Source organism: Octodon degus, unplaced genomic scaffold (genome assembly GCF_000260255.1).
Source record: "Octodon degus isolate 3935 unplaced genomic scaffold, OctDeg1.0 scaffold00018, whole genome shotgun sequence".
Taxonomy (NCBI): domain Eukaryota; kingdom Metazoa; phylum Chordata; class Mammalia; order Rodentia; family Octodontidae; genus Octodon; species Octodon degus.
This window is the reverse complement of record NW_004524594.1, coordinates 18,220,502-18,248,294: the sequence shown is the minus strand read 5'-3', so window position 1 is coordinate 18,248,294 and position 27,793 is coordinate 18,220,502. Positions and strand designations below refer to the sequence as shown.

General features: G+C 52.9%; 1 protein-coding gene across 3 annotated transcripts in view; it reads right to left on the bottom strand.

Moving 5' to 3' along the window:
• Shank2 (SH3 and multiple ankyrin repeat domains 2) overlaps window positions 1–27,793 on the bottom strand; it is a 537,673-nt gene that overhangs the window by 278,839 nt on the left and 231,041 nt on the right. For all 3 annotated transcript variants that reach the window (XM_023710614.1, XM_023710615.1, XM_023710613.1), the window contains exon 11: window positions 1,915–2,233. In XM_023710614.1, the coding sequence (XP_023566382.1) occupies window positions 1,915–2,233 (319 nt within the window). The remainder of the gene's footprint in view (window positions 1–1,914; window positions 2,234–27,793) is intronic.

Here is a 27,793-nt window from a genome sequence, read left to right as displayed (position 1 = left end):
TGTACAATCGCACAGGAACTGGGTGATCAGAATGACCCTGGAACAAGCCCCCTATTACTTCCCATTTCCACAGTAATATTCTGCCTGCCATGTGGGCCAGTCTCTGGCCACACCGCCCTCGGTATCTTATTACACTTTGTACTGGAGGAAGGGGACACACACTATAAAATTATAGTCATAACTCCAACCTAGGGTGTGAAGTGGAATCGGCTGTCTCAGGGGATTCCTTTAATTTAGCTTTCAACTGTTCTTAGCACCTGGGACTTCCCCCTTGGGCTTTCTTAAGGCAGAATCTAGACCAGTGAAGAACTGGAGCTTGTCCTTAGGCTCTGGTGTAAGTGTGGACAGGTTGAAGGGCTGCAGCATTGCTGCCAGCGTGGGGGGTCTGCTAGACCCCAGAAGGTGAGGTCTGGACTCTGCAGTGGACCAGGGGACCTGTGCTCCCACAGCATGTCCTCCCCTCAGCTGCCCTGGTCATAACTGAGACCCAAGCTGCTAGGTCACGGTCAGAATGATAGCTTTCTTCTGGAACCATGTGAAACCCTGACCCTCCCCAGGCCTGCAGGACAGTGCTATGTGGTGACCTGGGCTAGCAATGTCCTCTCTCACATCCCTGAACTCAGCTGACCGCAGGACATGACCTTGACCAGGAAGACTCAGTGCAGTTGGGCTGGGGGTTCTGGATGGCTGTGGGAACACAGATGCCCAAATATGCACACAGCTGTGAGCACAGGCATGTGCAAATACCTACACGTGCACCAATTTACACACATGTACAATTGCATAGGAACTGGGTGATCAGAACGACCCTGGAACAAGTCCCTTGGTGCTCCTGCACCCAGGCAAGAGCTTCAGGCACCACATACCTGACCCAAGGGGGCTTTCAAGCTTCACCACAAGCATGATGGCTCCAGGATCCTGAGGCCCATGGGCCCAGACCACATCGCAAGACCCCAGAACCCAGGATCTGGGCCTGACTTCAGCAATGGCTGCATGACCCCACTGGGTAGCAGAACTGGAGCTCCCAGCCTGAAGGACAGCCTGCAGGTAATGGGTAACTGTCTTGGAAGCTGCTTGACTTGATTAGAACAACAAGCAGACTTGGCCCCTGAGGTGCCTAACATGAGCGGATTGCCCTAAAGTCTTTTTCTCGCCTGAGAAATTCTGGAAAGCAGACTGCCAGGGCAGAGAGTGTGCTTTGGAGTTGGAGCTCTGAGTACCAACCCAGCTGCCCTGGCAGCTGGGAGAGGCATGACAGTAGTCAGGGGAGGACTCAGACCAGGAACTAAATGTCCCAGAGGGTTTTGGCCAAGAGACTCCAGGTGGCTACTTGGACAGTGCTGGGGTTCCTGCACCATCTTCCCTGGGGCTGCGTCCAAGGCTTAAAGAAGCACCTTGTATATAGCTGTCATGCTGGGCTAACACAGTTCATGCTTGGTAACACTACTGAGACCATGTCCCTGGGGACATGGTCAGTCCCTCATGCTGTGAGTTGGCTTCTCTGAGCCTCAGTTACCTTGCCTGTGCTAAGGTTTCCCATTGCTTCCACTGTGTGGACACTTGGTGCCCATGACACATTGACAAGCTGGCAAACGCGACCCTGAGAGTGCACAGGGAACAGACTGCACATGCTGTCTTGTCTCCTCCATTCAGCATGGAGGGTCACAAGGGCAAGCACAAGGAGGTGCAATGAGGCCCCCAAACCAGTGGCACCTCCAGAAGCTCAGCTCTTCCTCCTTCCTCTCCCCAAGCCATCAGACCTGCCATCAAGGGCAGGAGACCCAGGATGACAGCATGCCCAGGAGGTACAGGTAGAATTCAGGTGTTAGAGTCTCCCTGGGGCAATTTAAGTTGGAGGACTGAGGTCCCAGGATGCTGAACTCTCTCTCCCCACCTCCCCCCTCTTCTACTTACCCCACGTGCCAATGTGGCTGGGGCCTCTTCCCATCGTCGCCTGTGCCACCGAGCCTGTTGAGGGACGGTGAGCGGCTGCGGGGCCCAGGGACATAGCTCGGGATGCTCTTCACAGCTCCATCAGGCTTGCTGGGCACCTGCTGCAGCAGCTGGGGTGAGAGGCTGCGGTGGGAGGTGGCTGCGGAGCAGACGGCCCATTCAGGTGCACCAGCATGGAGGTTGTTGTCACTGTTGGAGCGCAGCAGGACCCGGGGCGCTGCCAGTGTGTTTGGAGGCCGCCGCCTGCGGTTGGAGTAGGCCGGAGCCTCTCGGAAGGGCACTGGATGGAAGAGAATAGGGAGAAGTAGTGAGCACGACCAGAGGCAGACACAGGGGTCCCAGCCTGCATGCATCCATGCCCCCATGCGAGCCAGGTAGGGAGCCACAAGTTCACGCTGAATCTGCAGCCAGGCTGCCCAAGGTCTGGAATCCCCCCAACACGGAAGCAGAGAGTGGTAGAGGAGAAGCTGGTCATCTCCTTCACACAGATGCTCAAGGCAAAGCCCAGATGGAAGAGACTCAGGTCGAAGCTTCCATCTGCCCAGCTCCTTCCACAGCCTGGAAGATGCTGCCGGCTTTCCTTGTGTAAGGATGGGCCCCACCTCCCAAAGCAGTCAGGTCACCAACTCCTCCTCTGCCCCTGAACTTGGCCTGGAGCTGGCAGAATTATGTGTCCTGACATTCCATGCTGGGGACCAAGCCCAGGACCTCAGGGCATGCTTGCACTTGGAAAGAGGACTTGGCAGAGGGGATCAGGTTAAAGTGGGTCACTAGGGTGGGCCCCAAGCCCATCTGTGTCTTTGTGAAAAGAGGAGTGTGGGACACAGATGCACACACAGATGATCACATGAGGACACAGGGAGGCGATGCCATCTGCAAGCCAAGGAGAGTCAGAGGAGCCAGCCCTGCGACACCTGGATGTCAGATGTCAGCTCCCAGACATGGAACAGTGATTGACTGATCTTTACAAACCACTGGGCCCTGGGTGTTGTCACAGCATCCCTAGCAGTGAATGAAGTCCTAAATCTCCTGGTCAGAATGAGTCCACAGCCCCAGAGAATGCTCTCTGCCTCATTGGCCAAGCTGGGGCCCGGCCCTCACAGTGGTGCAAATGGACCAACGCATCCGGCTCTTCAGGAAGTGCTGTGTGGGGCCAGGCTCTCCTGCTCCCAAGTCCCCATGCCCAGCTCTCAGAGGACACATGCACTTGGGAGCTGTGTGTGTGATGCCCCTAAGTGGACTGGCTGCACCTCTGAGATGAGTCCTTTCTGAAATTTCCTTCTAGGCTGCAGAAAAACAGAAGCTGCTACCAGCCCCCGATCAGCCAAATATGTTGGGTGACCTCTCATTCCTGGATGTCCATGTCTCTGGCTCAGGGTCTACGCCGCCCAAGTCCACATGAGGAACTGTGACGCAAGAGAGGCTATATGTCTCTCAGAAGAGTTTATGTGGGCAGGACCACAATATCTAGAAGGAGAAGCAGGTCACAAAAAGCTCAGCACAGAGTGCTGGGAAATCTCCTGACCCCCTGGATGCCCAAGGCTGGAAGTTACTCCGAGGCTCACCAAAGAAACCAAGAATGGATGCACGTGTCACCTGAATGACGGGTCTCACGGGAACGCTCGTGGTAGACTTAGGCGGTGATAGCAGAGCTCACAGAGATAGAGGGGCACTCGAGGAGATCAAGGGGGACAGAATTAGTGCTTGCAGACCTCTCTTGAGATAGCTGTGACCCAGCCTACCGCTGCCACCTCTCCAGGGTGCAGGGCAGTCCCAGGAAAACAGGTGGGACCCAACCTGGGGAAGCCACACAGAATGGCAGGAAGGGTCCTGGGGACACACAGATGTGGCATTCTGGTTCTGTGTCACCTGGGGAGGTCATCCTAGCCTCAGTTAGAGAACAGCGATCTTATTAACCTGCCCTCCCCAGAAAGCCCTCCGTCAGAGGGACAGGCACGCTGATGACCGACTCTGCAGCTGGGGCTTTATCCTATGTTCCATTTCTCCACGCAAGTGAATCCTTAGAGGCCGCCCAGGCCATCTAGGGGTACCAAGAGCGGGCCAGGCTGGCAGTGCCCTCCCTGGAGCCAACTAGCTACCCTGGCTAGGCCCAGGGCCAACATTAGCCTGCCCAAAAAAGCCGTATCCTAGGGTCAGGCCACTGAGCATTCATTTTGCTGGCCATGAAAGGAAACTATACTGGTTTCTCTCCATCTAAGCAGGCAAAGGCTAAAACCTTCATGGAATGAATGAAGCTCCAACAAACAGCCAGCAGTGAGAGCTTGTGGGGGCTTGTGGAGGCACTTGAAACAGCCAGACCCCAGGGACAGGGTTAAAAGAATCTCACAGAGGACTGGCGATCCTACAACCTAAGAGGCCAATCATTTGTCATTCCCTGAGATTAGGGGCTGAAGGACTCTACCCTCAGGGAAGCCGAAATCCCAAGCAGATATAAGAAGCACAAAGTGGTCCTAGAGGCCTTTGCCTTCAGGGAGCATGCCCAGGGGATCAGGGCTCTCAGCACAGGAGGGACACTACACAGCTCGGAGACTAAGACACCTGTGCTTAGCTTCTGGCCCCAGTAACAGTCAGCCCTGTTTCTGATCCATGTAATAGGTAAAGTGTTAATGGTTTTAACTGAAGAGAGACAGAAAATGAGGGGGGTACCAGGTGCTAAGATAAATTCCTTAGGAAAGAAAAATCCATGGGAAAACAGAACAAATCCAGAATTAACCTCACCCTGTAACACTGGACTGCAAATTTCACACTGTTCATGGATTATAAAAACTGAAGTCCCAGAAGGTGAATTTTGCCGCATGATGTTAGAAAATGAATTTAAGCGAAGGCTGTCTTTGTAGAAATTCCTAAGAAAGAGTCTCAAGAAGGAGGACGTGGAGATTGGTTGGGACTCACACCGGGAGGCCACCCGTGGAGGATTAAGGAATAAAATAGCTGGGACATTTTCACATACATGTTACCCTGAAGACCAGGCAAGCTATTCAAATGGAATCACATAGGTGGCATTAGGGTGAATGTTTTAATGAAAATTACCTTGCTTGATCACCAGGATTCACATTAAATTAGTTTCCAGAGCAGTAAAATTTCTTCAGAGTGTGTGTGTGTGTGTGTGTGTGTGTGTGTGTGTTTTCTTTTTTTTTTTTTTATGATGAGCTCGAGCTGGGGAGTATCTTTCTAATTTCTTTAAAGTAACCCCTCCAGAAACCTCCTGATTTCCTAAACAGGAAATCTCCTTGTCTGACAAAACTATCTGACTGGAATCATCCATGGAAATGATGCATGTTTTGGTGTGTGAAAAGGGTTAAAAATAACTCTTTTCCTGTCTGAAAATGATTAATATTCCACCCAACTGTTTCCTTCTTTCTGGCAATCTGCAAACTCTAGGTGGGTGGATATTTTCTTAGCTGTCTTACATGCACTTATTTATACATTTTTCCCCACAATAAAAACCACACAAGGTATGACAAAGAGCGTATGCACTTTTAAAGTCTGCCACATCGCCTCTCCATCCACCTCATGTAACTGCAACCCGGGGACAGCCAAGGAGAACCGAGAGGCGGCTTTGTGGGTGTCCATCTCCCAGCACCGCCAGCCATGTGCCCGACCTCCGGGAGTAAGAGCTTTGCAGCCCTTCGGGTGACCGACAGACTCGAGTCAAAGTTCTTTTATTTTTCCTAGGACTTAGTTCCTGAAGTGCCCTCCCTCCCAGTCACCATGGAAGGACATTTGGGAATGCAATTTTACAAGGGGCTGGCAGCTGAAAAACACAGTAGGATAAAAAGGTACACTCAGCCGTGCTAATTTCCTAGACCAAACAAGCCAAACCGTATCGCGAACCAGAAGTAATGAATTCCCTCTCGAGACACGGACTAAAGACAAGCAAATTTAGGGGGAACCGAGTCCCTCTCTCCTCCCAGAAGCAGTAAGGAGCTGTCCGTCCGTCCCCCACGCTCCCTATCGCTTTCTCCTTACCTTCCTTCTTGGTGAAGGCATTTAACAAAGACTTCATCTTCCCTCTGATTTTGGCAGCGGTCCGCTCATTATATAATCTTCTCGGAGGGGCGGAAGGCTAGGCGCACAGCCCGGCCCCTCGGTGCTGGAGTAGCTGGGATCCGGGGAGCAGCGGCGGGCGTCTGGGCACTGTGCGCTCCCGAGCATCGCTGGGCATGCCAGACCCGGCGTGCTGGTGACAGAGCCCACCCCATATTCTGTCAGCTGGGAACCAACTGTGCGTGGCTGGGGCAGCTCTCAGAGCTGGCTGCCTCTGGCAGCGTTTGTCATGTGAGCTGAGCGCCTCTGCTCCAGGAGCGGGGCATCGAGGAAGCGGCAGGGCGCAGGGCGAACTTGCAGGGAGTGACGGAGCTGGGAGCACCAGGAGGCGTGTGCGAGCTCGAGCCCCAGTTATCCAAGGAAACCTGGCTGGTGCCGGGCGCTCCGTGCGCTGTGGCTAAATATAATACACCGTGCTTTTCTATTTTTTTCTTTTAATTTTTTTTTTTTTTTTTAAGAAAAAGCCAAGTCTATTTGTCAGCTAGAAGATGTGGTGGCAAAGTCAGAGGGGAAAATGTCGAAGCGTGGAGAAGCCATGACCCAAACCCGTGGTAATGGGCCAGGCATGTGGCCGCAGAATCCTGAAAGTGACCTATATTCCACTTTGCAAGAATCAGACACAAGTACCCATTACTCCCCCCGCCCCATTGTGGTAATGACCATGGAAAAAACTGGACACCACCTACTCCTGCTTTCTTTTTAAAAGAGGATCAGAAAATCATCAAAAGGCAAGGTAGTCAAAGATGGGGCCCCCGATTCCACACAGCTGGTAAAATGAGCTCATCAGTCCCTCTCCACGTGTCTCCAGCACTCACCACCCCCCAGCGGAAGTCTCAGAGAAACCAGAAAAGATCATCCCTTGGAAAAGCCATGCGGGGAAAGTTCTAAGCACAAAGCCAACAGAGAGGGCGGGGATCAGGCTGGTGTGGCTCACTGCAGCAGATGGCCCAGGGAATCCTATTTGCCCGAGGACAAAAGTCTTTCTGAAGCACACGGAGTGTCCTGGGGGGCAAAGCTGCTGCCACCCCCTGCATCTGCCGCTGGGGCTGGGGCTAAAAGTACATTTTTTTCTGGTTGCTAAGAGAACTGCTTCTGAAATCGGGGGCGGGGGGGGGAGTGAGAGAAAGGGAGAAGGAAGAAGAAGGAGGAAGAAGGAGGAGGAAGAGGAGGAGGAGGAGAGGAGATGAAGAAAGTAATGGGACCACTGGGGTTCGATTTCATGTGGCTGACACACTGTGTCAGCAAAAATGGCCCTCACGAAGACAAGGCTGGTATCCGTAGTTGGCAATACTTTCTCTGCAGATGTGCAAGGGAAGAGGTGGACCCTGTGTCCAGCTGTCACTCTGTCCTGGGAGGACAGAGACTAGCAGGTCGGATCAGCCAAACATTAGACATTACCCACTGAACTCACAGGGTTTCTTAACTATCTCAAAGCCACCCGGAGGGAGGGCATTCCTACCATCCCCCACCCCCACGGTTTGTCATAGAACTGAGTGATTTTTAAGCCATCACTAGGGAACTGTGCCTTCCAAGATGCCACTGAGGAATCCTACACAGTTCATGCAACTTCTTCGACAATCAGGGCAAGGGTCAACAGCTCCCGGGAGATCCCGGCTGGGTGACACGCTATCACCCATGAGGACACATCTGCTTTCTGTCTCATCAGTGGGGAACTGAGGATGCGCCTCCTGGGTAGGGCAGCCTGGCTGTGCATCTTCAAGATAGGAGAGACAATGTGATGTGCTAGATAGAGGTCCAGCTGCCTGCCCTGGTTTGCCCAGCCCTGGGAAGCTGGGACAGTGAGGCTTTAGTGTTAGCAGAGAAAAGCAGCTCCTCTTCAGAGGCTGGGGGACCCAGCCACTCACATGCCCAGCCATGTGGGCCCAGGGAACTCGCCAGAGCTCAGGGAACTCAATGGGAGACCCAGGGATGCTCATGCTTGCTCCATCTGTCCACAATCGATATCTTCCAGAAGCACAGAGCCTCGTCCAAGCCAAGTTCCCCTGCCAGGCGCTGCTGCCTTTACTGCTGGCACAGGGGAGAGCATGCGCACTCCTGTGAGGCTGGGGCCTGAGCCTAGCAACGCTCCCATACTTTGGGGGTGGGAGTGGGAGGCTGGCCTCAGACAGCGGGTGTGGAGGGGAAGGCCTTTCCCCAGGGTCCAGGGTACATCCTATACCTTTTCCAATCAGAGACGGCAGGAAACACACAGGAGCTTTCTTCCCCAAGCTGGGGCCTCTGCACCCAAGAACCAAGGAAAGGACCAGAAACTCCAAAGAGGAACACAGCAGCCCAAATGCAAAGTTTTCAGCTGGCACTTCTACTGTCGAATGCATATGAAGCAAGCGCTCCCCTGTGTGCACTTACCCATAAGCAGGATCAGAGTTGGGAACAAATGGGGCCTGGGCTATCCAGGGGGAAGAGAAGGGGGCAGTCTTAGGGTGAGCAGTCTCCCCATGACCACGGCTTGTGGCTTTGTTCTGTACTCTCTGACCCACCCAACCCCAGCCCTGCAGCTGCCGTCCTCTGGGTATGAACCTAGAGCTGGGGAGACCAGGGCCACAGGAGTATGGGACACAAAATCTGGTTCCTTTGCAGATGGCACGGGGCAGGCCAGAGACAGAAGCAAGATGACATGAGGAGTCCAGGCGCCCCCTTGCAAGGGAGTCCTTTCTTCAGACCCCTTCTATAATTTTAATAAGCAGACAACATTTCCAAGCCACATTTAAGGGAAACTGGGAAAACTCAGAGAGTGGAGGCAAGAAGGCAGGCCTCCTGATGCCTGGCTCGAACAGGCTCTGCCACGTGGGGTCTGAGGTCAATCCCAAGAGGTTTGCAGGGGGAGTGGCCCACTTCTAACACTGCCTTGCTGCCTAGGTAGTAGACATTCTGTCCTTGAGCATCCCTAGTGTCAGGGGATTATAACTCGAGCACAGTGGTTTTTGCTGCTGGAGACAGTGCCCTTACCCGGGAGGTAATGCTGTCTCTGGGTCACATGTCCCTAGCTTCAGATGATCAGCGCTACCACTTCACTCTCTCCCCAGGGGATGCAGATCACTGACTGATATGACGGGTCAGTCAGAGTATAAACCTCATCCTGACCTGCAGGGAGCCATCTGCATCCTTAAGGGCATTTTCCTTCCTGGGCTTGCTTGGTCCTCCTTCTCCCTGGGAGCCACTGCCCGGTATATTGGTACACAGGCCGGCTACCACATCCCTGTGATTCAGATTGCCTGTGTGACTAGGAGAGAACCTGCTCTGTAGGAATGAGTGTCGCAGGCTGGCCTCATTCTGCCATCACCCCTGCACTCAGGGGTCCTGCTAGGAGAGAGGCTCAGACTGCCCCTGCCACTGGCCTGTGCTATATCTGCACCCACCCACTCAGGCCCTTCAGCGTCTGGACTCGGGCACCAGATTCCCCAGCGCTGACCCAGGTGCTTGGGAAAGTTGGGGCAGTAAAGGCAGAACCTGGGCTGAGCCTCCTAAGAACACAGGACTCATATATCACTGTCTCTAAGGAGACTGGGCACAGTTAAGTGAGGGTTAAAAATGAAAATTAAGACAAAGATGGGAGATGACATACAAAGCCATTTTCTCCTAGAGATCTTTTTCCCAGAGCAATTCAACCCCTCATGGTGTCTGAAATTTCTGGAGTGCTCCTTTGGCCTCCCCAGGTATGGACCCCTGAGACTGTCCTCAGGGCTCTCTGGGTGAGCTGTCAGTCCTGGAAGAGCGGGGCCTCTCTGCCTCATGACCACACATGCAAGGGCATCAGGGCCTATGTGCAAAAGATGTGGAGATTTTCTCCCACCACCTCGAAACTCCTTGTCCTGCATAGGGTCTTCCACAGGGGACCTAAGGTGTCCTGCAGGCACTGGCTGGCCACATCCCTACTGAGTGTGGATGAGGTTTCCTGTCACATGAATTCAATCCCAATGATAGAGATGGGCACGGGCTGAGGAGTAGACGGCAAAGAGTCAGTGTCCGGGAGCTCGGCGGTGGCTGTGTTCGTTTGCCCGTCACCCTAAAGGGCGGTAAGTGCCTTTGGGGCTGGGGATTATCCCATGTTCATGCACACACAATAAAGCAGCAAGAAAAATTGGACAGAGACTCCCAAATCCAACAGTTTCCAGGAAGGAAGAGGGTGACTCCAAAACGAACCGCAAAGCATCAGCCTTCTTGCCCAGTCCTGCAGCTGTGAGCTCAACTCTTCTTGGCCCCTGGGTCACTCCTGTGCCCAACCTTCACCTCAGGGCTCTGGCCCCAGGGGGCCATGCTTGCACCCCTGATCTACCTCAGTGTCGAGCCTCCCTCTCCAGCCTGCACACTCAGAAGCCCTTCATTTTCCATGTCTTTTGACAACTGCCTGACAACAGGCTGAAAATAATTTTGGTTCTTGTATAAAAAAAGGCTCTTAGCACATCAGACATTCCAAGTGCTCTGAAGTCCTGGCAGGGAGGATGCGCCAGGTGTTTATAAACATACTGTGAGACCCGGATGTGCCAGTCTTTGAAGAAAAACTGTTCACCGATACGGAGAACAATGGGAGGCTACTGCAGGGGATCACAAGTTTGAGTCCATCCTGGGCAACTTAATGACTTAGTGGAGACTCTGCTTCAAATAAAATTTTACAAAGGGGTGACAATATAGCTTTGTGTGAAGACCCTGGGACACGACAACAAGCCCACCTTCCCTTGCTGTGGCTTCAGCGAGCATGTGGGAGCCAAGCCATCTATAGTCAGGCATTAATGTGCTTTGTGTCCTCTACAGCCATGGCGTGGCTGGTGAGGACACCCCAACTCTATTTCCTCATTTGTAAAACTGGAATAACAGCTGATTCCCAGCATGGTTGTGTGGTCACCCGAGTGTTATGTTTGTAGCACAGAAGGAGGGACAGTGCACATAGAACTCAGGAATGGGACAGCCTGGGGTGTGCTGGGACAGCAGGGTGAGGGGATTCCCAGCTCTGCAGCCTTGGAAAAGTCACATGATTCCTCTGTGCCTCTATGCCTTCATGTGTAAAAGGCAGACGTCAGGGGGGCTGCCTGAGGAGAGGTCCATGAGGACAGAGAGGGTTAATGGCATAGCAAGGCCTGGATGGGAGGGTGTCAGTGATTACTAAATAAATGTTTAATTTAAAAGTCTGCAAGTGGATAGAGGGTGAGGTGCTCTTCTTCACCCCTCAGACTGGCCAACTGCACTTGTCTCTTGAGGTGCCACTTCCTGTGGGAGGTCACCCTGAGTCAGAAGTGGAGAGACCCCTTCTTAAAGGCCCCTGGTGGCCATTGAGGTTTCTCTCTGCCGGGATCTCTGCCTTCCCAGAGTGCCCTGCTGCATCTCCAGCATGCCAGGTTGGCCTGTCTCCAGCTGGACCTAAATCCCCAGAAACAAGAAGCCACCTTACTTCTATGCCCCAACCTGGTCAAGGTTAACACACAGCCAACACAGCTGCTGCTGCAGAGCCCGGGAGGTGGGAAGGCTGCTGGCTGAGCTCCTGGACTCACCTTTCCCTTATTCTTGTCCCCTGGCTGCAGCCCTGGTGTGCTCTGTATCCTTGCTGTGTCTGCCAGGCCTGCCTCCTGGATAGGAAACTGGGGCCCACCTTCAGCTTCCCCTGCTGCCAGGGCCACCATGTTACACCAAATGCAGCAGGTACCAGGCAGGGAGTGGACAGCAAAGAACTGGTTCTGAGGCAGTGTCCACCGGTGATGCTGCCTCTGGCTATCTGCCACATCTGTGATGCTCAGGTGTGGCTGGACACCTATGGCTCTGGCTCTCCTTGGTGCCTTGGGACACCTGCACCTTTTGGGGCCTTCCCTTTCCTGCCTAACAGGCCCACCCAGCAGGGATTCTTGCTCCCAAACTACTGGCTGGTAAAGTAGGAGTGGAAGGCCCCCAGCCTATTTGCAATCTCCGCTCCCAAAGCCCCATGGGGGTTGAGAGGAAGTCACTAAACTATAAAGGCTGGTGGTGGCCAAAGGTTTCAGTGGCCCACCAGCCCCAGCCTCCATTTCAGAAGTAAAAACTGGATGCTGAGAAGGGAGTGTGTACTGGAGCCTTGGCAGCAGGATGAGCTGGAGCACACGGTGGTGGGGGTGGGTAGGTGGGGTACAGGTAAGGGGCTACAGCCCAATTCCTCCAGCCTGGCCCCCACTAAATCCAAAATAGCCGACCTTGCTTCCCTTGCTCGTAGCTCTACATAACTGCGATTTAAATATTAGTAGGCAACATTTCTCCATCTCACAATAATTGTGAAATGAATCATACTTATAAATAACACCAGATATAAAAAGGCGTCTCGGCAATAATGCGGGGTTATCTTTGCACAAAGAGGTAGGTGTCTGCGGCATTTGTAATGTTCCTGTCGCCTGGAGCCACAGAGGGAGGCCTGCTCCTGCGGGAGCCCTGGGGGTCATGGAGAGTGGAGGGAGTGGCACTGAAGCAGGGGTTTCAGAATCTCCCCCGGTCTCCACACTGGGCATGGTGCCGATAGGGGCTGGGGTTAGAAGCCACCTTGGGAGGTTTCTCTCTCCAGTTTCCTGATAGTCACTTGGGCCGTACGTCTGGGACCATTACCATCCAGGCACTTTGGGAGCTGCAGGCGAGGTGGCCACAAAGGAAGGGAGGGGGTCTCTGAGATACATTCTGGGAAGATTCCAGATTAGAAGTGCTGCCCTGATAGGAAAGACAAAGCAAGCAAGTGGCCACAATGGCTTCAGCGGGGTAGCTCTTCTGAGAGCTGGGTGAGAGTGCTTAGACCTCCCACAGGGGAAACTGAGGCTCATGGACTGATGTAAGACATTTAAACGCTCAGTGACGTTGACTGCTTATTCAGGTTAACATACCCAGGGATGTCTGGATAGGGTGCCAACGGGGCCAGGGATTCTTGGTGGACTCCAGTGCCTTATGGGACAGTTTTCTGGGGACCAGAAAAGGGAGGTCAGGCTTGTGGCAGCTACTTGCCTTACAAGGGAAACACAGCAGTGGTGCTAGGCATTAAGTGCTTCCTGGTACTGTGCTCATGCAGAGTACATCTTGTCAGAGCCCAAACCATTGGCGTGACTATGCCCAGGGCTTGCGTGGTCCATGAGTAAACGATCCAGACAACTTTTGGGGTGGGGGGCACATAATGTGCTGGCTGCCAGAACCCAGGTAGGTTGGGGCTAGAGGGAGGCTGATTTTCCTGGTAGATGGCAGTGTGAGGCTGGGACCCACAGAGAAACATCCCTTGTGGGTCCTCAGAGCCCTACTGGCCAGCTGTGGAGTAGGGAGGGAGGGAGGCCCGGCCACTTCCAACCAGCTTGAGAGCCTCTGGGAGGGTCTTTAGTTTGTTAAGAAATAGGAATTGGCTCTGGTCCTTCTTTCCAGTACTTAGAACACCTGAGCTTAAGGAGGATCTTAGCAGATCCTTGGAATCCTTGGGATCAAACCTCCCTTGGGCCTGGCTGTGAGGCTTCTGCATCGCAGGGCTGGGGAGGTTTACAGGGATATTCAACCTGCAGCTCCCTCCTCTGGACACCCAGCTACTTATTCCAGCCTTCCCCCGGGGACAGCTACCCACACTCACTACCCTGCCCTGCCCTGTCTGCTCAAGGAGCCCACACTTGGCCTCCAAGTCCTTGAAGATGTCCTGGGCACAGAAAGTACCTAGACCACAATAACAGGATTGAGCCTCTTGTTGTAGGCCCATCTTCCTCTGTAGATAAATGCAGGCCCATCTCTGTGCCTTCACGGGCAGCTCTGGATCAAGGAGAAAGATGACTGATGGTTGGAATGTGAGCCAGGTTTTCCACTCTCTGGTAGCAGCTGAAGACTCCCATCTATCCTGCTCCCTAACCCTGCTCTGATTTTCTGCTGGAGTCCCTTACCCACAACAGCAGGACTCCTAAAGGTCCTCTGGACTTTGATCTCAGTTGTCAAAGATGGCTGTGCCCAGGGCGTCTGGGTTAGCACTGCAGAGCTCTCTGCCCAGACGTTAGCCCGGATGTGTGCTGCTTTGTAGCTTGCTATGAAATGGTAAAGAAGTCTACGGCAAGAAGATGAGTATCCTGATTCAGTCTGTGGCCCAGGAAGGGCTCTGGAACTCAGTTTCCTCCTCTGAAGTATGAGGTGGCCTGGGAAATTGAGTGAGACTGATTCAAAATAAATAATTATAAAAATCTTTTGGCTGAGGATTTAGCTTAGTGTTTGAGCACTTGACCAGGCATGCACAAGGTTAAAATTCCTAGTGCTAAGAAAAAGAGGAACAAATGCCTGTTCCTAGAATTCTTCCCTCCATGAGTGAATGCTCCCTCTCCACAGCCGGGGGCGTCTAGAAGACAAGGGGTGGGCTTGGGGGACACACACACTCACTCGTGCTCAGGATACAACTTGTAAGTCCTAGTGAAGTGGGAGCTAATACATGCATGTTCTGGTTACTGTACGCCCTTGTCTGGCCATGTCCATACCTGTGTTGTGTGTTCATAGTTCCATTAAACTGTGGCTCTTTGGCTCCATGTCACCTTTTCTTTCTTTGCTTATCTAGTAATTTCTGTTTGTATATTAGACATTGTGTTTGAGATTCTGCAAAGCCTCTGGATTCTGTTATCTTCCACTGAAACATGTTTTTCTAGCACGGTGTGAAGTTGTTGACAGAACATTTTGTCCAGTGAAGGATTTGCTGAAAGAGTCTCTGTTGGGGTTTTCTGATCATCAAGGCCCTTCTGGGACTGCTATAGAAAGCCCAAGGTATTTACTAAAGTCCACAAACATGGCAGGATTCATTTCTAGACAGTGACTCTTTCCTTGGCTCTTTGAGACTGAAACTGCTGTTTTGCACCAGGCTGTGGACTCTCACCCTGTGCGTGCCAGCTAGGAGCTTCCAAAGATCTGAGGCGACTTATGTGCAAATTTTAGGGTGCTCCTCTTTCTAGATCCTCCATTCCATTCTGAGCCACTAAAATAGTCCTGAACTCAATCCTCAACCCAGTAAGACTGCCCTCTGTCAAGAGTTCTAGCACCTTTAGTTCTATCTTTATTTTGCTCAGGAAATTTGTCACTATTATCAAATGAAGTTATCTGACATGAGCTACTCTGACTTTGACAGATAGTGGGAGTCATGGCTCATAAGAAATATTAATATAGTTAATACATTCACATATATTGAGCCAAGAGGTGGAGGCAGCAACTCAACAGGCTTTTTCATCCTAAGTATCAATGAAAAAGAGAGGAATTCTATACAAAGGGCCTCCCGCTCTTGCCCACTCCCTCCCCAAAGGGCATAGTATCTGGAGCCAGCATACTACCCTGCATATGGGCAGCACATGCTCTTGTTGCAGAGACGCCAGTGTGGCCAAGTGGGGAGGAGGCTGCACATGCCTTGACTACAGACCATGTAAGAAGCAAAGTCTGAAACAGGATGGGGCAGCCCTCTTGAGCCTTGGCTCCTAGTACCAGGGCTTTCTACAGTCCATCAGGAAGGAGTGAAATCAGGCAGGTGGGAACCCAACCTGCAGATTGGAGGACTGGGGGAGGCTTGAGTGAAGGTAGGTTGAAGGAGAAGTCCTTGACATTCAGGTCAGCCCATTAGTGAATGGGAAACTGTATGATGTCAGGATACCCTGGAACACAAGAGTGCTCGGAACGTGCCCCAGCTCATCACCTCCTCAAAGGATCCAAAGGAAGACTTGTATTGTGGGAACTAATTAAGAAGGCTCTGTGACTGATTTAACCTTCAAGTCAATCCCTTCCAGGGCCAAGTTGGAGACAAAGCTAATATTAGCATTAGGAAAGCCCGGAAGTCAAAGAAGAAAAGGACCTGGAAGGGAAGGGGCACACACAGCACATGCCAGGAGGGCTGGGAACAGTTATTCAGCCTTGGAATGGAAGGCAGGGAGGGCAGGGAAGCATCGCTGCACCTGCCCACAGGGTGACCTGGCATGATCAGAATAGGACCTGCAGCAGTGCTGTCTAGACCAGGCACCAACCCGTCTCCATAGCTCTCTGGGGCAGTGCTACCTTCATGTTAACAGCCATCTCAAGACCCAGCCACAGGAGTGTCCTGGAAATGGGACAGGAAGGGAACCTTGTGGCTCTTCTGGGACTCCCACACACTGCACAGCAATGGAGGCACTGAATAGTAAAGTGATGGACACACATGGTGAGCAGGAGGTGGCACAGCCTCTGAAGCTCCTTCAGTTGCCACAGCCAAGGATCCCAGCAGCTCTGCAGAGCGTGGGGAGCTGAGAGGAGCCCCTGTGTGGGCAGTGGGCCGCAGGTGCCGAGCAACAGGATCCTAGGGACTTTTTGCTTTCGATTCTGGAGGGCGAGACCTCAGCTGTCTCCCTCCAAGCTGACTCACGGGTTAAAGCACGTACAAGGGTGATCCCACCTGGGGCTGGTGGCCAAGAGCCCCAAGACCTTTGATGTTCAGAGGCCAACATTATTCCTTCTGGGGAGTCAGGAAAGTTGAGGCCACACCAGGTGGCTTCAGGGAAATGGTCTTCCTTCCCAGTGCTGAGGAGAGGGGTCGGGAGCCATGTGCCATATTTTGTACTAACCTATTCCAGACCATTCTTTCTAACCAGAGAGCTGACCATGCTCCCTTCTCCAGAGGGCATCAGGATCACAGCCTTCATTTCTGGGACACCTCATTTCCTGGGACTTAGCTGACTCTCTGTGTGTCTCCTTCCCTGGGCTCATGCGGGACACGGCAGCACGGCAGGACCTAGCTTGTTTCTCCCTCTCACAAACTGCCCCAGTGTCACCACTGCCTAATCCTGCTTGGCTGTGTCACCAGGGGAACAAGCACAACGTTGGCTGATAAGTACGTGGCTCCTGACGATGCAAGGCATTTGTTAGTATATATAGAAAATCTTATCATGTTGTAAGAGTGTTTAAGATTTTATTCATTTCTTTTTAGGAAAATTAGAGGATGATTTTGCCTCCTCTATCTTTGGGGGGGGGTGGTCAAAACACAAGCTGGAAAGAAAGACATCCAGGAAATGAATTATACTCCCAGCCCTGCAGCAGCTCAAATTGTCACCAGACCTTTTAAGGCAATACGGTGACCTCAAGGAGGAAGGCAACTGGAGGGCCCTTGCAGCCTGTCCATCCTGGTCTGTTCTGTGTCAGGGGTTGGCTGTGTGCCTTGGGCAGTTTGCACAGTCTGTCTGGACTCTGTCTCTCACAGGTAAATGGTACCCTAGTGTCACCTTTGCATTTGTGCTTACGACCCCCTCAGCTCCAAGTCAGGCAGAGAATTAGGTACTGAGGCGAAGCCTGTAGCCCAGTCCCAGAGAGCTCCTGGCCTTTGGCTGCATGTGGGTTGAAAATCACACAGGTCTGTTTGATAGAATTCAGCTCCTTCATACAGCTGACCTGGTCCCCAAAGAGCATCCAAGCCCTGCTCCAAAGGAGAAGGAAACCTCACTAGAGATTCCTGGGAGAAGAGCAGGAGAGCTCTCTGACCTGAAGTTCCAAGGGGCTGCTGAGGGCAACGGCTCCATGAGATGCTGGCAAAACAAAGTGGAGGGCCCACAAGTCACTCTGTATGGAAGGCTATGCCACTGGGAGACACAGGCGTCCCTTTAAGGGGCTTCCCCAGAACTTGTTCTGGCCTTGTCCACCCATGTGTTTACATAGGACAGGTCCTGGGGGAGAATCAGGCTGCTCTGAAGACAGGTAGGACCAGATCTCCATATGGGGTCTGATTCCTTGGCACAGGGGCTGGGGAGAGGGCCCGGGAAATGAAGGACTTGGTCACCAGCCAGGATCAGGAGGTCACCTGCCTCTTTCTGATGGTTGGCTGAAGCGACAAGGCAGGTGGCAGTGTTCCTTTCCTCGCAGTCTCTCTTCAGTGTCCTATTTTACAACTGGATCTTACAGAACAGTTACATGACTGTGCTGTGTAGGCTCGGAGGGCCAGGTGACTGTGCCCTGATGTCACTTTCAAGTCCTCACGAGGGTCTGCTCATCTGTCTGTACCCATGCCCTGATCCCCCAGGCTCCCTGCAGTCACCCTGCTCTGTGGCAAGAGTTAAGTGTGCCCCGCTGAACACACAGTGGGGCAGCAGGTGAGGGGGTGCACACACAAAGCCAAGGCAGCCGCCCTCCCCTGGAGGGAGGCTAGAGGGGCCCTTGAGGAGAAAGACTAGCAAGTCTCCATGGCTTTGGAGGGTGTATGGATGCTACGGACTGAATTATACCACCCTGAAAGTTCATATTTTTCAAGTGACTTTTAATGTCATTTCCAGAAAGGGCTTTTATAAAAGTAATTAAATTAAAATGAGGTCCTTGGGGTGGGATGAAATCCAATTTGATTGGTGTCTTTATAAGAAGAGGAGGCCAGGGTCCAGGACACAGACGGTCGACAGGAACGACCTCATGAAGACATGTCAAGGAGAGGCTTCAGCAAAAGCCAGCCCTGGGAGACTGTGACCGCAGGATCTGGCCCACAGGACAGGGGACAGTGACTGTCTGCAGCTGCAGCCATCTGGCTGAGTGGCTTTGTTAGGTAGCCTTGCACACTGAGATCTCACACACAGTAACTTCCTACGGGGCCCCCGACTTTCTTCTGAGGGAGGAGTCCAGGTAGCAGCAGGGTGTGGTGCTCCTAGGAGCTGTTCCCAGATTCCTCTGAGCACTGGAGTCTGACGTCCAGAAACCCAGCTCCTTGGGCAAGGGGCTGCACCATCATCACCCCTCCTCAGCCTGCAGACGCGGCTCTACCCCACTCTTCTCAGTTGCCTGACATGCGCACCCCCATGTAGCATCCAGGCCTGAGGGGTTGCAGCTCCCCAGGAGGAGCTGCGTGCCCTTTGCCATCCACTGCTGGCCTCCCCCCGCTGCCGACGCAAGGAGCCTTCTAGTGCTGTTGTTCTGACTGAAGGTGCCTCTGTCACGGCTCAACTCATTAATACTCTGCTTAAAAAGAGCCCAACCTGCCGAGTGCCCCACTTTCCTAAGTGGGTCAGCAGAGCAGTCCCTTGCAGAGGATTCCAGCCACTGGCTTCTGCCTGACACAACTGTGCATTTTTCTACTTCGGTGGGGATGGGGGATGAAACCTGCTCCCCCTAAACTGAGCCGCACTGGGATCATCAGCATGTGCCACAAGGGGGTGGCTTAAGACACTATTCACCCATGGGACAGGTTCACACACCCTGGGACACAGGGAAGCTGGGAAAGGGAGTCGGACTGGCAGTTGGCCTTCCCTGCTCAGGCCACAGCAGATGCTGAGCCCGCATGTCCAGTCTAATGCTATGAACATTCCTAGAGGTGACAGGCCAGCCCTTTCAGGGCTGATCCTCCAGACTCTGGCTGAGAAGCAGTGCTCTGTCACTTGCTGTGTCCCTAACAAGTCCTTGTGCCTAGGGCAGCTCTCTTCTTCTGAGTTGTTTGCATCCCATCAGGGGAGCTGCCAGGTCAAAGGCCTGAGCAGGTTATGGCTTGGGCACCCTTGATAAATTGCTTTCCTCGAAGAAGAGGGAAGTGACCAAGCCACCGGAAGCAAAATTTCTTAGAATTCTGTTCTAAAGTGGGAAGTATAAATAGGTGTGTTGACCAGAAAATAATAAACTTAGAACAGCACAACAAGCAGAACGCTAACGAGAGTGCATTAAACTGGAGTGGATTATTAGGCCAGACAGTTCCTCTCTGAAGGACACACCCCCAAACAGCAGTTTTTCTCTCTAGCAGAAGGGAGAGAAGGGTTCTGATGACTCTAGACTTCATCCAGACCTCTGAGAGCACACAATCCTCCAACTCAGCTTCCTGAACTCAAAGTGGTGTGTGTTCACTGGATTAGAGGAATGCTGGGAAGCATGCAGCTGTCCCCTGGTGCTGGCCCCTGAGTGGCTTCAGGAGGCCTTTCATGAGGCTGCCTGGTTGTGGAGCATAAGGAGGGTCCCAGAGGACTCGGTCTGCCCACCATGCCCGGTCCACCCACACAGCCTGTCCCAGAGATCTGAAGCTGGACAGCAGGGAGAAGCTGCTGGAATTAGATCCCAACCAAAAAAACTCAGGATTTATATGATGGAAAAAAGAGAAGCCCCATGAAATTAAGAATCAAACAGAGGGCGCTTGGTGAATGAATAAACATCCCCCATAATTACACAGAGATGGGAGACAGGCTGCACAGAACAAAGGCGGAGAGGCAGTGGCTCCCAAGTTGTTTGCAGCCGAGGCTGAAAATAGACACCCAGGGAGGGGGGCTGGTGTCGCTGGGCATTTGTCTCTGGGCCTCCTGCAACTGATCCACCACGGGGTTGCGGGTCAGGATGGGGAGCCTGGGGTGGGGATCCCCTCTAGATGCCTGGACTCTCCACATCTGGGGCAGCCAATGAGGTTGCCAGACACCTGGGCAGAGTGTGGGAGACCAGGCTGGGTCTTTCAGCAAGCAGAGACACAGGAGGTGAGCTGGGGTCCAGAATGTGACTGGAGGTGGATGGAGCTGCACACAATGGAAACAAGGGGTTGCTTATGGGGGTGTCTTTCAGTTGAAGCAGAATGAGGCACTATCACCCTTCCTGGGCTTCTAGAGGCAAGCTGAGCCCTCAGAGTTTCTGGCTGTGCCTCTGTAAATTAATAAAAATAGTGACAATGACCCAATGTGGCTGGCAGATGTTGATCCATGGATCAAGGACCCATGCCGTAGCCTCAGGACTCTACATCCATCTGGAGGTCCAATGTCCATATTATCACAACAGGGGAGGAAGAGGGGTCAGCCCCATGATTCTGAGGGCTGAGCTCAGCTCAGAGAGGTTCAACAATCTGTCCAAAGCCACAGGGCTGGGAGGGAGCCCGGGCTCACAGTCTGTGTTTATATGGTACCCTCATGTCGTCCCTCCTGCTGACTGTGACTCGAGGCTGGAGCACCTGCAAAGGGCGCTAGAAGCTCAGCCCCAGTTCAGCCCCCACAGGGTCCTGGTACTACTCCGGTACTGAGGGTGTTTGGTGCAGGAAACACGGGAAGAACCTGAACTACAGAAGCCACTGGGGCCGGGTCTGCTCCTCTGTGCTCAGTGGAGGGACAGGACTCAGCTGAGGAGGAGATACCGCCTTCTTTCCTGAACAATGCAGCCTCCTTTGAGGGGGCAGGACACAGACTCATGCAGGGAGCAGAGGAGCCCACACCAGCTCATTAACAATCTGTCTGAGATGGTTGCCACCCTGTACCACTCAACCCTGGGACAGGGTCCTACAAGACCCTGGGGGAGGCTAAGGCACCAGCTGCATTGAGGGGCTCATCCCCAAGGGACTTGATGGCAGTCACATCTCCCGTCACCAGACAGGGATCCCCACACACACGTGTCTTTGTGTGGGGGTTGGGGCTTGGCAGCAGCAGGGGCCTCCGGTTGGTGTTTTTAAGCGAGAAAGAAATTCAGAAGCAAAGCCGTCAATCCTGGAATCTGCTGTCAGCGTTAAAAATAGGGAGAACATGTCTAGCTGCCGGATGGCCACTGAGGAGGGGACGGTCCCTACTCTGTGGCAGCATTTTTAATTAATTTTAAATTGCTCTGGAAGGGGGACAGCACCAAACACCTGTCTGAGAGATTCCTTGCACTAAGCAGTGATCCCTGCCAGGCGTGACATCCATACCCAAGTCCTGGGCCCAGCTGGGCCAATTAATGCAGTCACAGCTCTGGTGCCACGTGGCATCTACCACTAAACTCGCCCACAAGATTCAGGGAAAACCAGCTCAGCACTACCAGCACCTACTGCCACGCCCTCAGTGTCTGGCCTCCAGGTTGAGCCTAGACCGGAAGTGGGGTGGGCCCTGGGGACTGTCACTGGCTGCCGGAAGAGCAAGAGCTTTGGGGGCATGGAGCGGTGGTGCTGCAGGTCCCAGCCACGGCAGCGTGGGTGTCTGTCTTGCCGGAAAGCCAGGTGGCGGGGGTAGAGGGTAAGGAGTGGGAGTGGAGGGTAGGGGGCTACAGGAGTGTCCATGGCCCTGGGTCTTTGTTTCATAGCGCACAAAGCAGGAGTGAGGGTTCTCTCAGGACAGGCATTTCCCTACAGTCTCAGCTACAGCAATATTATGGCTATTGCCTAAAAAAGAAGGCAGAACCCTGGATTTTCATGTGAAATCTGATTTTAAATACCAATGACTAGTTCCTTTTTTTATCAAAATGTGCCTTACAGTACGGGCTAAAAGAATCTGCTTGTAAGCTGCAAGCAAATTGGGAGGTGGGGCTCGAAAGATGGGCATTTTAGGGCTTGCTGGGGTAGTTGGCTCACTGAATCTGAGCAGCTGTGGGATAAAAGGCCACACCCAGCTGTCCCAAACCTCAAATAGGGAAAGCGGGCCATTAGTGCTCCCCAAAGTTCCAAGGACCCTGCAGGTGCTCAAGGCAGAAGCCTGCATGGGTTTTGCAGTCACATGTGAGAAATGCCAGGCCATGTAGAGCACGGGGGCTCTTTACTATGGGACTTAGCAGGACCTTGAGCCTTCTATGGTGTATTATAGGTCACTGAAAAGGGAATAGAGTGAACAGTGTTACCAATCAGAGTTGACCCCCTTTGTTTTTTGTCGCTGAGTGGCAATTCCTGACATCCCCCCAATTAAAGGAGGATCGGTTTATTTTGGCAAAGCCAGAGGTCTCAACCGCGAATGGAAAAGCAGAAAGCTGCTCATATCCTGGCAGCCAGGAGGACAGAGAAGGGTGGACCCAGGCAGGCGATCCAACTGGACAGCGCACACTGCACTGACTGGCCAGGCCCCAGCTCCTATTTGTAAGTCAGCTACGGCATCACCGGGGTCAATCCCATCTGAAGCTCCACCTCTAAGGGGCTGAGAGTTCTCAGGGACCTTTGGGATCTAAACTGTAACAAGCCCCATGCAGCATTTCCCACAGCAACCATGGCGCGCGCTCACTAACGTCCCACATTGTCCCACATCAGCACCAACACCTTGAGAGTATAAAGGAGAGGAACACAGCCCTCGGGGTAAGTGACACTGGCAACGCAGCAGCCAGTGACAGTGCGCACCACCCTTGGGAGCACACTCTGAGGCAGGGGCTCATGTTCAGAGTCAGAGCCAAGAGCCCTCCTGAGGCAGGGAACTGAGGACAGCTCCTTAGAGATGTTGCAGGACGCCAACTCTGCACTGGATGCTGGGAGTGCGTTGAGTACCTCCCACAGTCCTGGGCCCCAGCCCAGGGTCATGGAGGTGCCAGGGTGCTCAGGAGAAGCCCTGGAGAGGGAGGTTGTGACTGGCCAGTGGTCCCCGAGACTGCTGCCGAGTTCGGGGGCCAGTGCTGTGGATGATCAGAGGGCGGGCAGTGGCACTGCCTTCAGCAGGATGGGCAGGCCGGCAGGGGCCAGAGGGCTCCAAGGGAGGCAGGAGCAGACGACACAGACCCAAACTTCAGTCTGTCCTAGTGCCACCTGCAGGTGTGCTAAGGGCCCAAAGCTCCCTTCCTCCCCCTGGTGTAGAAGGCAGACCCAGCATCAGGGCTGCTGGAGCACAGTCCCAGTTTCCCTCTGCCAGATGGGAGCTCAGAGCTCACCATGTGGGAACATACTACACTAACACGATAGGACTGTCTTCTCCCCCGATGTGATAAGGTTGAAACTGAAGCCATGAATATGGGAGCCGAAGCAGCGGGACAAATCAGTCAGCAGCTGATCCGTCCACTCTTCTGGGTGGCACCCGAGGAAGAGGTCCCTCCACCATCCGCACTGTAAGCACTGCATCTTTGGTGGCGATCAAATACACAGAGCATCATACGTCCTGTTTGATCCACGCCAGGGCCTCAGCTCAGTGACACACACACAGTTGTGCAGCCACCACCACTGTCCATCGCTACAACTTCTTCCCCGTCCCATACTGAAATGCTGCCACCATTAATATAGCTCCTGCCCCCTCCCAGACCCCACCCCATTTGCTGTCCTTCTGTGCCTGGCCTGTCTCAGCAGGGTCCTCAGGGCCCAGCCCTGTCTTCACGTGTCCTGATTTCCTACCTTCCTTGGTGTCTTCCCAGTAGCACCAAGCATTCAGTACTCAAGAGGGCCAGACTAAGAAGCCTCAGAGAAGCCAAGCAACACATCCAAGGTCACACAGCTCCATATGGAACCCAAGTCGGGGTGGGGGGGTGTCTGCCCCATTCTGCCCTGGGTGAAGGTGCAGGTGCAGTGGTGAATTTTAAGCGATGGGGTCATTTGTCTTTAAATGAAGGTTAGACTCTAGGATAAGGGTGAGACAGTGACCCACTGTCATCTCTCCCTGGCCTGTAGCTGGAGTACTGGCAGTGTGCTTCATGGAGGTGTAAGGGGCACCTATCTTTCTCTGCTGAGACCTGTGGTCCCCATCATTCAGTTGGAGCTGAGCATCTGAAGGGTCAGCTCTTGTCCTCGCTTGGCCTGGGACACTGTGATAGCAGTTCCTGTCAGGTGACAGGGATCACAGCTCAGGACTCCCAGGTGCCCAGACCTATAAGTACCACAGCCCAAGGGGCCAGCACAATTCATAGAAGTAGAGAGGAGAACTCCCTGGGCTGCTGTCTAGCCAGGCCCAGCAGGATCCACCACCCATGAGGCCAGGGACACTCAGTGGGGCTCCGAAGCACCACGACCCCTTGCCCTTGGAGCCGCACACTGTGCATCTGTGAAATGAATCTGGGGAAAGTATGGCACCAGGCAGCACTACCAGCGCATTGGGGCCCACACAAGGACCCCAGTTGTGCTGTGGCTGTCTGAGGAAAGCTGGGCCCAGTCTCCAGGGATCGCCAGTTCTAAGCAGGAGCCTGGGCTCCCTGAGACCACATCTCTCAATTCCCTTCAGCAAGGCACTCAGCCTCAACTCCCAGCTCCAAGCTTCAAAGGACAAGCAGATTTCCCTCCATTAAAGATCAAAGACCAAAGACAAGGTAGTGCAGCGGGGCTCCAGAGTGTCACCTGCCTTCTACGCTTCTGTCTATCTGTATAGTAAGTCCTCAACTTATGAGCATCACAGTTACAAACTTTCACAGATAAGAACAAACCTCGAATGACAAAACACTGGTAGGTGGGAACAAATCACCGAAGTAGCTCCCACGTCCGCCGGATGTTATCACAGTAGTGCTGCTGTGTGTGTGACTGTACAGGTCGATAGTACACAGCCGTGCAGAGCTCACTCAGGGCTCAGGGGGTCCGGAAGCAAGACAGAAGGCAGGGGTGTCGTGGAGGGGACTTCCAGGAAGCACAAAGCAATAACCATGGAAACAAAACTGAAAATTGTTGAGAGACTGAGGTGAGAAGCTGCAGATGTTGCTCATCCTTTGACCACTGGCAGGGCTCTAAAGAACAAGGACAAGGTCGTGGGACCTGCACAGTCTGCTGTGCCCATGAAGTCAACAATAACATCCAGAGAGCAAGGAGCAGTGACAGGGGAGAGGGAGAAGCTTCCTGGCATGGGGACCCAGTGTCAGAATCAGTGTTGGGTGCCACTCAGCTGATAGCTTATTCAAGACAAGGAGAAAAGCCTGCCTGAAAACTTGGGAAAACAAGGTGAGCAGGGTCCTTCTTTTCCTGCCAGCCATGGATGGTTTAACAGAGTCAAGGCTAGGGCCAAGCTTCGAGCATAAAAGTAAGCAGTGAGGCTGAAAATCTGGAAGCCACAGCTGCCCAAGGATTTCTGGTGACACTGGTGAAATTCCTGATGAAGGCTCTCAGAGCATCAATGAGCTGGGACCATTCTGGAAAGGGACGCCAGAAGGAGGTGACATCCTTGAGAGAGGGAAAGTGATACCCGGCTTCAGTCAGCACAGGACAGACTTACTTGGGTTAGTGGCGCTGCTTCCGGTGATACAAAACCAAAGCCTCTCTGTTTCTCATTCAGAGAACCCAAAAGCCCTCAACAACATAGCCCAGGGCTCTCTCCCTGTTGTACACAGAAGTAACTACAAAGCCACAGATACATAGGCTGTTTTCCAGGACTGGTTGTTCCACCGCTTTAACCCAGAGAGACACAGAGAAATATTCTTTGGAGAACGATGTCCATTTCATCAATCTTCTGCACTTGCCAGTGCACCTGGTCACCCCCAAGTCAGGGCTGACTTTCACCCCAACATCAAAGCAGTGCAGCTGCCCCCCAGTGCTCTAGCATGCCTGCAACCCTTGGACCAAGGATCACTGAGACTTTTGAGAAATACTGTTCACATCCCCCTTTTTGTCAGGCACTGAAGGCAGCTAGCTGATGAAGCACGAACAGCTCTGTGACAATTTTGGAAGGATAACAATATCCACCAGGCCACAAAGAGCACCAACCTCGTGTGGCATGAGGTGTTGACCATCAGCAGGAATGGGCTTTGGAAGAACCTTTGCCCAAAGTTTGTTCATGAAGTTCAAGGACTTGAGGAGAAGGACACAGAGTCCAGGGAAGTGAGCCTAACTTAGTGACTGAGCAGGAAGCTGGAGCCCGATCCACAAGAGGGCGACTTCACTGAACACCTTGCCATGTTACACCTTGGAATGAGGGCCTGATGGGACTAGTAGCCCAGGACAAAGACGGCACGGGCCACGAGGAAGACGGCCTGCGTGAACCAAAGAGGTCACTGCATGGAAAATGGCAAGGGGATCTTTTTTACTCAAAGAGGCACTGCTGGCTTTTGAGGCCCTGGACACCAACACAGAATGATACACGAAGGTCGCAGCAGCCATGCAGAACAACGTTCAAGGCTATGACATCATCACGAGTGAGGAAAAAGAAGCTACAACTCAGACATCACCAGACTATTTCTCAGGAGGAAGACAGACCCGAATCTGCCAAAACACCTGTGATGAACACACACATCTGTGGTGAGCGAATTTCCACTCGCCCTGCATCTCCTGTTGCTGCTGGTCCTTTGGCTCTATCATCTCCTTTTTTAAAAAAAATACTTAAATCATTCATTCATTCACACATTCATTCATTCAGGATAGGGTCTTGCTATGCAGTTCAGATTCATAATGATTCTCCTGTCTCAGCCTCCCCAGTGCTGGGATGACAGGTGTGCACCACCACATCCAGTTTCAGTGGCCGGCAAGCACACCCAGGGTTCCAGACCCACATGGCATGCAGTACCAGGGATCGAACCTGGGTCCTTGTGCGTGCCAGGCAGGCACTTAGACTGCCGAGCTATCTCCTCAGCCCCTCGGCTCTATCATCTCCTGCCCACACCTCCTCCAGCAAGGCACTTGCCACTTGTCATTCCACCTCATGCAGTCCACTACCTGCCAGGTATGCTGTCCTGCACATTTTAAAGTAATGGAGAACATAAAAATAATTCAAAGCATTTGTGTGTTGGATATTTTATGATTTACAGTGTATATCTGCATCAAGGTATAAAACCCCCTCGGTCAGACTTAAGAGCAAATCCAATTTACAAACAAATCTGACTTCTGAATGTTCTTCCAGAACTGAACAACTCTGGAAGTCTGGGACTGACTGTGTGATACACCTGGCCCTCTGGTTGGTCTTCTGTCTTACCTTTCAAGAAGGAAGCTATATGATAAGATACTGGCCAGTGAGACGCAAATAGCAGCATTGTATTCACTCACTGACAGTGTCCTTACATTAAGGCCATGTCCTTTTCCTTCCTGGGAATTGGAATGATGACGCAATGGCTGAAGCTAAAGCAGCCGCACTGGAGCATGCTGGGAGCTGGATCGGTAGTGCCCATGCTGTGGAGCAGTGAGGCAGCACTTGAGTCTCAGCAACCATGAAATGCTCTCCCGCTCTGGATCCCCCCACTGGAATTCGGGTGAAGGGCAATTGTGTTTCATTTTCCTATTTTTACTTCCAGCTGAACTTCCCATGAGCATAAGAGGCCACCC